Raw genomic sequence first — 11,959 nt, forward strand, 5'->3', positions numbered from 1 at the left:
TAGTCTAGTAGTGCACACCGGCTTTGTCCAGGGGCCTTTCTTCCCACAACAAACTCCAATCTCTCTGCTCGGATGCAGCTCCCATGTTTCAGAAGCTGCTATAACATGAGGGTTTTGGGTCTGAGGATGGCCTCCTTTGAGGCAGTTCCATAAACTCTGTTCCACTCCAGACCATTGCATCTCAGCACTCTGATGGCTTTGGACCAGCGGGCTCAATCTCTGGATTACCCTAAGCACTCGATCCGGCTTGCCCTGACGTAGTCCTACGTACTGTCAATACAGGAGATGTCGTCATCAGAAGAAGCTCAGCTCCTGATTAACATTCTGGAGCTCAAGGCGATTCAGATGGCTGTTCAGCACTAGACCTGCAAGGTCACCCAACAGGGATGCAGCCGAAGCGCATCTGATTCTGGCCTGGGCAGAACTAAACTGTCCACATCAGACAGACATTTTACAGGGCAGCGTTATGCATCGTCGGGGTCCTTACTAGGGTTGCCACCTGTACGGGATTCACCCGGACAGTCCGGGTTTTGAATGCTGTGTCCGGGTTTCATGGCAGCTGAGACCTGGACACATGATGTCAGGCAGATAGTGGCAACCAAAATTAATATAGGGGCTACTGGCCCCCCACTGAAAATAGTATTGACTGTGATATTTACATATGAATGGGTAGCGCTATTTACATATGAATAAGCCGCAACTCATTCTCCCCCAAAAAATCTCTATGCATCGCTAGAGTGTTCGGGTTTCGCTGAAAGAAAAGGTGGCAACCCTAGTCCTTACCCTGCGCTTGAGGAAGCCAGTGATCCCTGTAGGCACTGTTGGTCTTGGAGCAAGAGGGTGCTTTGTGTGCAGAATGCACCCTCTTTGCTATTTCCGGAATTGTATCTTGACACAACACCGGGAATTAGGCAGAGTAGGTACCTGCACTGAGCTCCTCTATTGAGGGCACCTGTAGGCTTGTGCCTACTCTGCCTAATGGTAAATCCAGCCCTGGCTAGATAACCCCCATTATATTAGGTAACCCTTTTATTAAATAAACACAGCCTTTCCAAGCCCAATAAACTTTATTATTATTATACATAATCTATATAGCGCCAACAGTCTGCGCAGCACTTTACAATGTTATTCATTTATTTTATTGTGTTTTCATTCCCCGAGTGTGATCTCTTGACCACTAGCATTGAGAGCGTTCCTATGTCATGGCAAATCAGTTCATTGGTTGCTATGGTTAACTACACAGGTTGCTCTAGGTAACCGTACAATTGCTGTTTATTTTATCTGTATGACAGGCAGCTCCTCCCTCTATACATCTCACCGCAATGAACACAGTATTTAAGCTTAAACACACACACAGGCTTTTAAATGCGTTTAAACATCCCTTTTGTCTCCCTGTATAATTACATCTGTGTGAATAACGAGCGGTAAAGTTAGCACGGTAAACTCCCTGCCGCAATCGTTCAAATGTGCGAAATTGAACCCGCGCATGCGCAGTACATCCAGGGAACTCGGGATTTCATTGGGAGCCTATTTTGTTGCTACACTGGTCACATGACTACGCTGTCTTCTTTCTCGCGTCGCCTACGCCAGGCGGTCACGTGATCCGTAGTGCACGTCACGCCTTTAGAGGACCAAGATGGCGGTGTGTGTAGCTGTCATTGCTAAGGAGGTGAGAATGAGGATGAGGCTTATGGGCAGCAGAACCGACTGGACTCTCCTCCATGATACCTTTTCACTGTTGTGGTATCAGGGAGGGGCGGGGCCTCGGTATAGGTCAGCCCCGGAGAGGACATATACTCAGCTTCTTGGTGTCAGTGTTGCTTTGGACTTGTAGTTCATGTGCAGCTGCTGCTCTGGGGAGGATTCCTAGGTGGAAGGAGGATTAACCTGCCCCATGTCTGGGGGAAGGATGCCTAGGAGGGGGAGTTTACCTGCTTAGATACTAAAGGTCAGAATATATAGGTAGCTGGTGCATCTTCTGCCTACAGCAGCCCCCATGAGTCAAGCAGGCCTACGCTACTTGGCTGCCCCCAGGTCTCCCTACACACTGCTATAGTTCCCAAATGAATGGGCCGGCAACACACCTCAGTGGTCCAAAAAAGACAGCCGCACCTTTTCTGGCAGCCCACCTCTGTCGGAGAGGAGCATTGGGGTGCCATTCAGAATGAGTCGGTGCACATAGCTTGTGGCACGCAGTATTAAAGGGGAAGTAGCCACCCTCCTCTCTCTCTCTCCCCCCTCCTCTCTCTCTCTCCCCCCAAGGGAAGGAGAGGGGAGCGGGCGGGCACAGCTGGCTCTAGAGAAGCAGAGCCAGCTGTCAATCAGGCATCCAGATGGATCCCATTCAATGGTGTATTAATGGATATGGAGCTGCATTACTATGTACTATAATAAGACAAATATGAGCTCTTGCCTAGGTGCCGTCTAAGTATTTAATTTTCATTAAAGAAGAATAAATATAGGAACTGATAGCTTGGCAAGAGAACTGATGAATGGTGTAGTATAAATGTTTTGTGGGAGCCTGTAAACTTGAGAGCCCATAAAGTTTGGATTGGAAAACAATTGTTCTGAATATAATGTCTTGCAGAGACCCCCCCTCCACAGGCATGCCTCCCACAGGCAAGAGGGATGGTGTGATTTGTAGTTTCACCTCATATGGGGGCCAGAGTTTGGCTATCCCTGACATAGACCCTCCCTGCAGAGCAATTGCATTCCTCTCGAATCTTAACACTGTTGTGTTTAATCTCCTCCACTCCATTTTACTGTCAATGTGAAAGTATATCCAAAGGCAAAGTCTTATTATCCCGTTTCAATTCTCAGAAAGTTATTAGCGTGCGCAGAGTTTTAAATTGAATTTTTTTACTCTTCCAGAACTATCCATTATACATTCGCAGCATCCCCACGGAGGACCAGTTAAAGTTCCATTACACAGTCCACACCTCCCTGGATGTGGTGGATGAGAAAATCTCGGCTATGGGGAAAGCTCTGGTGGATCAAAGAGAACTTTACCTGGGGCTGTTGTATCCTACGGAGGACTACAAAGTGTATCCTTCAGTTGTGACTCATTTCCAGAACACGGCATGGCTGAATATATGTCGGAGTAGGCAATGATGTATTGATGTGGCTCCAGGCTGCAGATGCGGAGTCTTCTTGTAGCCTTGAGTCCACCGCAAAGACGAGAACATCGAGTATTTACCAGAGAAGTAAAGCCAAATCTGTGTATTGACTTTACTTCTCTTTGAAGTCACTGGAGTACATTTGTAGTCGGGTGACCCAAAATCAGCAGATAGCGGGTTTATGCCTGACATCAGCTGAACTGCAGTCAAGATGGATCCTGACAATATTGTCCAGATCAACCTTGTTCGCTTAATTGACAGCTGGCTCAGCCTCTCCAGCCATTTTGCCCGTTTGCAGTCATCGTAAGCCCGCCCCTCATTACAGTCATCGTAAGCCCGCCCCTTAGGGGGGCGGGCTTGCGATGATCGATAGTACGATCTGCCTGTCCAAGATGGGCAGATCGTACGTTTTTTTAAAGTACTTTACAACCATCGCAAGACTAAGGTCTTGCGATGGTTGTAAAGTGTATGGCCACCTAAATACTAGGTGAGGCTCTGCCCCCCTGACCGCACGTCCCTCCCTTGTGGCATATTTGTATTTATTTAATGGACACAATTGAATAGGTGCAGCTGGAACACATAAAGGTGGATAGGCATGAGGCGGGGAATATCTCACTGCTGGGGTATCCCGGGCTGAAGTAACCTGTCAGGCTCCACTTATAACTAAAATCTGCTAATAGCTACTAAACTAGGAGCTGTTGGAGTCAGCTGATAGGATGAGCTCTGGTCACCTTTTGCTTCATGTTTTGTCCCTCTAGTACCATGAAGAGCTCTCCTGTAGTGATGATGGAAGACAAGAGGTGGGTGTCATGATGGAAACTCATGGACTGTGTCACCAGTGGGTAATAAGAGGAATACTTTCCACTGTGCACTGCAGGGATTCCTAGATGAAGGCTGTAATGGCTTCCTTCCCAAAACTGTTTGATCCCTCAGCTTTCCTCAGATATGGCTACGTCACCAACTCCAAAGTGAAATTTGTCATGGTGGTAGATTCCTCTAACACGGCTCTCCGGGACAATGAAATCCGCAGTGTAAGTATAGGGAGGTGTAAAGCAGGCTGGAGCTCGTAGATGACAGAGGCAGCTGACCATAAATGGACTGAACTCTTGTTTCAGATGTTCCGCAAGCTTCATAACTCCTATACAGATGTCATGTGCAACCCCTTTTATAACCCCGGAGACCCCATTCAGTCACGGTGAGTTTTTTTTCTTACCATTTGAGAGAACATGACCTGCATTTATCAAAATATGAAATGACAGCTGTCTGTGTAGCCCCACGACCACCAATAAGATTTTAGCTTCAATCTTCAATGACAACTTGATCATTAAAATGGTATGCTAAAATGGTTATTCTACCTTCTCTATAGATCTAGAAATTTCGATACTACTCAGCACCATCTAGTGGGGCTAGTGCTGTGTGAACGGCATTCACCCAGTGTGCATTTATAAATTAGACCCTAAAGGTGCCCATACACCTTACGATTATCATACGATAATCGTATGAGATCAAATTTTCGAACGACAATCGTACGTGTGAATAGAGTGCCCGAACCGACATTACTGTACAATCGTACGACTTTTGACGGTCAAGCATGTTTGAAAACTTTGCTAGATCGTACGATTGTCGTAAGGTTGCTGGCGTTTCCGTCCGTCAAAAGTCGTACGATCTACACTGCGCATGTGCGAACGAAAATACGACAAATCAATTACCGCATTTCGTCCAGGTGCTTTTCGTTAATTACGGCTAAATTAACCTGCGATCATCGGGGCAGGATGGGGCTGCCGTACGAAAATCGTACGACTATTCGATCATCGGACGAAAAGTTTCGTCCGATAATCGTAAGGTGTATGGGCACCTTTAGGGTGTCAGTCAGGACATTGTCGAATTCCTCCCGGTCCAGAAAACAGTCTATGTTGGTCTAAAATTTTTATTGAAAATGCGATTTGCCTTGTTGACTCTGGATTCAACTCTTTGGAGACACGGAAAACCTGAGGAGCCCAAAGCTCACGAGAATGCGCTCCTACGGGATCCCAAAGCTCACGATAACACTCCTACGGGATCCCAAATCCCACCAGAATGCGCTCCGACGGGATCCCAAATCCTACCAGAATGCCCTCCGACGGGATCCCAAATCCCTCCAGAATGCGCTCCGACGGGATCCCAAATCCCACCAGAACGCGCTCCGACGGGATCCCAAATCCCTCCAGAATGCCCTCCGACGGGATCCCAAATCCCACCAGAATGCCCTCCGACGGGATCCCAAATCCCACCAGAATGCCCTCCGACGGGATCCCAAATCCCTCCAGAATGCGCTCCGACGGGATCCCAAATCCCACCGGAATGCGCTCCTAGGGGATACCAAATTCCACGAGAATGATCTGCTATTTACAGTTGTGAGATATAAGATCCTCAGCTTTCCCAAGTCCTACAGAAAGTCTGAGTGGCCATCACCAGCACCTTGGCAAAACAGCCAGAAGCTCAATATTTTAGTGATTTAGGTTGGGAGGTTACTGTATAGCTCAGATGCTTCAGACTACAAAGTCCCCATTAAAAACTAGTCAGCAATGGCAGCTGATGATTCTAAACAGGAACAGTGACAGATGTTCTGTGACCACTCAGCACCCATCTAGGTCCATAGAGCCCAAGAACAGTGGGGGACTCTTCTATTTTTTTTTTCTTTTAATTATTTAACATTTTCAAGTATAAAACATAGAGAAGGGAAATACTGATCATGAATACAGAGATGGCCATCGAAAAATATAAAACATATAATGAGAAGAAAGAGAAAGAAGAAACGGGTCTAGGGAGGATAAAGAGAGAGGACGCAGCACCATGACCCGAGTGCACTAAAGAAGCTGTAAGAACAGTAGAGAGACCAGCACTCAGAAGGCTGTTCATCAAATCCTTGTATTAATTTATTATGATGCAGCGTCACATATATCAGTATATCCAACGTTTCGGGGCCACACAGTGTCTCTTCATCAGGGCGACATTGTGCCCTAAGGCAGTGGTTCTCAACCTGTGTAACCTCAGGACCCACATTTGTCTTTAGTCATTAAGTTGCAACTCAAGTCATACTGCAATGGAATGCATGACATTGCAGGCGGGAGGTGCGTTTGGGGTGCCATTCAAATGATTGGCAACTCAATGCACCTACCGCACCTGAACGCGTAGTAGGTGCGATTGCATGGTACAGGGTGTTGATCGCACAGGACTGTTCGATTAACGCACTGTTCTAGTGTGAACGGGCCCTCAAAAACACTGAAAGACACACAATCTCTCTCACACATATACACCCACTCTCCCTACCTTACGAGAACTGGAGTGGATCCCCAGCCTGCGGTCCGGTGTGGGCTGCTGTGCTGTGATAGAGCTCCATCCATATGTGCATTGCTTGTACAGCTCCCTTGCACACCCTATAGAGGTGCTGGGAGCCAGAAAGTGATGTCACTCCGGTCCAGGCACCTCTACAGGACATGCGAGGAAGTTGTAAGCAATGCACATATGGATGGAGCTCCTTCGCGGCCATAGCTCCAGCCTACCCAACCTTAAGCTGACACTCGGCGAGAACTGACAGCGCTGCACTTGGGGGAGGCGGAGAAGCCTCTCACCTACTGTAGAAAAGTGGAAGGCACGCGGCGACCCACCAGTTGAGAACCAAGGCCCTAAGGAATCTGGGTGAATTGAAGGCAAATTCACGACAGTAGAACCGGGGTTTCTTAAACTGATCCTCTGTATTGTGAATTGCAAGCGGTCAGATCCTCCATCTCACATTGAGAAGATAAGTCAGTCTTCCTCCGGGTTTTGTTTTGTTTTTTAACATATGTAAGACATTTGGTTTTAGATGTCTGTTAATAATTCACTACTCGTGTTTTTTTTGTTTTAGGGCTTTTGACAACACAGTCTCCTCCATGATGGTGCCCGCATGCTGAACTACTTGTGAAGATCTTGTATATAGGGGTTTGGGGCTGTGTGCATGTGTGTGTGTATATATATGTATACTCTAGTGTGAAGTGTGGATCAGGGAGACTGTACATAAACTGTGTAAAATTAAAAGACCATTAATAATATCACCATCTATCAGTTTCTGCTCCGAAGGGTATCTAAAGCTTTTTATTACGTTTTGAACAGAGTGGTCAGAGGTTAGGACCCCTGTGAGGTCTTACTGCCGTCTCTCCCCATTAGGGAAAACTTACTGTATTTGTCCTGGTGACCATCGTCACGAGGGATAATCCAACATCTTGAACCGGAACAGAAGGGAAATCTTCCAATGGGAAACCTTTTCCAGTGACATTTTAAGAAGGCATTTCCCTCACTTGGAGATGCCCGGTTTTATTTTTGTGGGACAGGAAGCCAAGGAGAACTATCTAATGGAAAACAGATTGCAAACAAAAAGCCTGGCTTAGATGCAAACCATTCCCTACTCTATCCAAAATGAGAAGCTTTGGCCTACATTGAAATTAGGGGGTAGAGATAAATCTGCTGAAATGGGCAGCAATGATCTACCAAGCTGGGCTTGGTATACAATAGCAAAAAAGGAAAGGCATTTGTGAAGGAAAAATACTTATTACCGTATTTGCCGGCGTATAAGGCGACTGGGTGTATAAGACGACTGCCTCATTTTCCACTTAAAACATAGGTTTTGGGCTATACTTGTCATATAAGACTACCCCACTTCCGAGGCAACACCATTTAAAAACATCATGGATGGATGTGCGGTAATACTGTATGTACGGTAGCTGCAGCTACACACAGTATACCGCGCAGAGCCAATCACGGCGAGCTATGTATTCTATTAATGAATACAAAGCCTGCTCGGATTGGCAGAGGTTGTGTACATCGCTCGCCTTGATTGGCTCAGCTACTGTATGTAGCTGAAGCTACCGTACATACAGTATTACCGCACATCCAGCGGGCTGACAGATTAGGGATGTTCGTTTTGGGCCAGCTTGGCCTAAACTAACTAAAGGTATACATTGTATACCCCGCGTATTAGACGACTCCCGATTTTCGGGGGATGTTTTGAAGTATAAAAAGTAGCCAGCAAATACAGTACATCCCAGGCACATTGGAACCACAGCAAAGATACAAAGGGATCTGTGGTCTGATGTGGATAAAAACTGCATTTGTAGCCTTGTGTATAAGGAAGAAAGCTAACATCTCCCTGAGAATACCATGCCTACTGTGAAGCATGGTGGTGGTAGCAGCAAGTTGTGGAGATGCTTTTCATTGGCGGGTCCCGGCAAATGGGTCAGGATTGAGGAGATGATATATTTTTGATCAAACCGAGAGATGGGACAAAATACAGGGCACATTTTTGAGGGAAAACCTCTTTTACTCCACAAGAAACAGAAGTAGAGGTTTACCTATCCAAATATACAATTCAAAGGCACATGGAGGAGGTTTAAAGCACACTTGAACTGATAAAAATAAATTAAAAAAATACACAAGCTGCCATACTCATCTCTGAAAAATGCTAGTTGCCTGGATGTTATGTTGATCAAATCTGCAGATCCGGAAGTTCTAAAGTCACTAGCTAATAAACGTTTTTTGTTGTTTAGAAGCGCCAAGGGCAATCCTTATCCCTCACAAGGGAGGAGTGCTAAGCATATGTGCAGGGCGCAACCCCAAAACAGTCAAGGGAACTGGAACATCTGAAAAAAAGCACAAAAGGGGCGCCTTTCCTAGTGCAGATTTGTTTATTCCAATAAAATCATCAAGAATGTACAGACAGGTACTGACAATATAGAAGTAAAATCGAGCTGCAGAACAGTGAAGACGGAGCAGTGCAAGGATCCGTGTAGAACATCCTGTATCAGAATCACTGTCGTGTCGACGCGTTTCCAGGGCACGCCCCCTTCACGTTCTGATAAAACGTGTCGACACTACAGTGATTCTGACAGGACGCTCTACACGGATCCTTGCACTGCTCCGTCTTCACTGTTCTGCAGCTCGATTTTACTTCTATATTGTCAGTACATTCTTGATGATTTTATGCTTTTTTTTTATACTTTTGTGCTTTTTTTTTTTTTAAGTCACTAGCTGCATGGGCCAGAGATAGCCAGGCTACTAATATTTGCAGGAGCGTCCATATCTGAGTATAGGTTGCCTTCAAAAGAGAACTCCACGATTATTTTTATTTTTTTCACTCCCTTAGCCCCTCCAGAGTTAAAAAAAAAAAAAATTCCTACCCTCTCCATGTTCTAGCTCTGTCCCCGACATCCTCCTCAGTCTAATACCAGAGGAGGAGACCATCACGTGCAATGCATGACTATTAGCCCTGCATTGTGAGTGAACAAGATGAGGGCCCCCCACAATCCAGAGCATTGGAAAGAAGAGAAGAGCGCCGGCTGGTAGGGTAGTGAGTGAGAAGGTAAGTAAAAGTGCTCTATACTAGTACTCTAGGCAAAACCAAGCATTAAACTCCGTCCACTGCAAGGGGCGTTATTCCATATTCCCAGAGTTTAGCTTTTATTCCCGGTTGCAACAGTACAAAGGGAAAAAATAGGAGGTTGTTGATCAAAGCACCTATTAAAAGAGAACTATGAGGCGAGTGCTTTTCACTCACCTCATAGTTCTAGCCGACATGTGACAATGAGACTGTCACAGGTCAGCTCAGTAGATCGGGAGGTGAGCGAACACATACCGGCGTTCGCTCACCTCTCGATCCTGTCACGGCTCTCTGCCATGACAGGGGGAGGGCTGGATTCCCCTCTCCCCGCTCCGATCCGCCAGCGCTGACTGGCGGAACGGACGGGGGATGGGGCGGGTACAGCTGGCTCTGCCTCTAGATAGGCAGAGGCAGCTGTCAGTCACGCAGCTGGGCGGATCCAGCCATAATTGTCAGGATCCGCTCCAGCGCCTCAGTATACTGCGAGCAGCAGCTCGTGGTATACTGAGCTTAGGGTGACGGGAGGACGCTAGTTTGTGTCCTCCCGTTACCCTAAGGAGAACTATGGGGAAAAGACTTAACCCCCTAGTTCTCCTTTAACATGCACCTAAAGCACATAGGTGTGCATAGGGCCTCGTTACAACCTCATGCAGGAATAGAGCAAGGTTACCAAGGCCACACATTACAATCAGATTACATTTGCCAACAACTTTGTATTGTGAGGTCCTTCCTGATTGATATCAATTGAATTGCTGGCCTCTCATAGTACATATGCAGCAATAAATCTAAAAGGAGTTTGTACAATCAGGCTGTAATATGTGAAGCATACAATGTAATCTGAGGCAGGGCATGTAATACCAATATACAAGTGTTGCCGTTATGCTGTGTGTATACTGTGGAGTTTAGAAAATACAGTGCAGTATAGAATATTTAATGTGAGGAATATGGTATAAAGACAAATGGTGTGGAGCAGGGGTAGCCAAACTGCAGCCCTCCAGGTGTGATGAAACTACAAGTCCCATTAGGCCTTGCAAGTCTGACAGCCACCGACATGGCCTACTGAGGCAGATGCATGATAGGATTTGTAGTTTCCCCACAGCTGGAAGGCTGCAGTTTGGCCACCTCTGGTGCGGAGAGTATACTGCCTACCAGTGTCACGTATTTAATGTATGATGAACGTAAGTTGCATTTTGAACCATTAAATGTACAGTGAACATGAACTGTTTAAATGCCCCATTTATGCTAAATGCCTGAAAAAGGTTTTATTCACACTGAATGTGAAGCAGATATGAAAGGGTTAATGCACAATATGGTAAAGAGTGCAGCAACTGGAGCTTGCCTAGTTAATGTTCATGAAATTAAAATTACCCTAAGGGCCTGTTCACATGAGTTTCATGTCTGGATCAGGTGCGGATCTGCAGACGCGGTGCTATGTGTTTTTGCCGCTTTTTTGATGCGTTCCAGTTTAAAAAAAAAAAGTTGTTTTTTTTTGCTGGAGTGGGGCTGTCAGTCAGTATGTTAGCTGCAGTGCAGTGCGTTTGATGCGTTTTGCGTTTCTTGACCGTACAAAATGTGACATGCAGTATTTTTCTGTCGTAACCTGAACGGACTGCGCACGTGAGAACTGTAGCCCATAAAACACATAGGGATACATTTTTATAGTGCAGGAGCATATGGATCAGGTCAGCACAGAAAACAGACGTCGTGTGAAGAGGCCCTAACTCCGTATACAGGAAGTTAAAGTTGCAGTTAGCCTGGATGCAAATGAACACCCAATGCCTGTGTTGTCAGGAGCGGTGGACCATCTGTGTTCCACCCACTCTTCCAGCAGGAGGCGCAATGGATTTAATAGGAACAATGCTGCTGGAGTCCTAGGAGTGTAGGGACCACTGCTGGTCTCCTTCCTAAAATGCTAGCGACCTGGCTTCAAACTCAGACCTGAAACAACCATGCTATGGAGTAAGAGTAGGCAACGTCAGCACTCCAGCTGTGATGAAGCTACAAATCCCATCATGCTTCTACGAGTCATGCCTGTAGCCGTCAGTCTCGAAATGCATCATGGGACTTCTTGGTTTCACAACAGCTGGAGTGCCAAGGTTGCCTACACCTGCTGTAGAGTGCACCATTTCCTTATTTCAGGCGTGACTCCAAAAGCATTTAAAATGCATTAACATGACAGTCAGTTGACCAACTTCCTCACAGGAGAGGTCAGCAATGGCTTTCCCCATATTTCTATCCGGTCAGCAACAATAACCTGACCCTTCCATTTTCAGGATAGAACAAGCAGTCCAAAGAAAAGTCTTCTAAGCAGTTTATTTTATAAGAAACTATATTAGTATTTTTTACAACACAACTTGTAGTGCCATTTGCAAACTAGTTTTCCATGTGCGGGCATTCTTGTACATCAAAGTCTGTAAAGAAACAAGTACATGAAGGCGGATCCAAGTTTCCC

The 11,959-nt window shown here is 46.1% G+C and overlaps 1 protein-coding gene across 1 annotated transcript; it reads left to right on the forward strand.

The window, feature by feature from the left end:
- The first annotated feature begins 1,584 nt into the window (after positions 1 to 1,584).
- On the forward strand, positions 1,585 to 7,115 carry TRAPPC2L (trafficking protein particle complex 2 like). The gene is made up of 5 exons (XM_018557337.1): positions 1,585 to 1,669; positions 2,872 to 3,044; positions 4,060 to 4,147; positions 4,232 to 4,311; positions 7,003 to 7,115. Exons 1-5 carry the CDS (start codon positions 1,637 to 1,639, stop codon positions 7,046 to 7,048), a joined length of 420 nt encoding a protein of 139 aa, XP_018412839.1. The 5' UTR covers positions 1,585 to 1,636; the 3' UTR covers positions 7,049 to 7,115.
- Positions 7,116 to 11,959: the final 4,844 nt, after the last annotated feature.

This window comes from Nanorana parkeri, unplaced genomic scaffold, assembly GCF_000935625.1.
Source record: "Nanorana parkeri isolate BGI_ZX_2015 unplaced genomic scaffold, ASM93562v1 scaffold280, whole genome shotgun sequence".
Lineage (NCBI taxonomy): Eukaryota > Metazoa > Chordata > Amphibia > Anura > Dicroglossidae > Nanorana > Nanorana parkeri.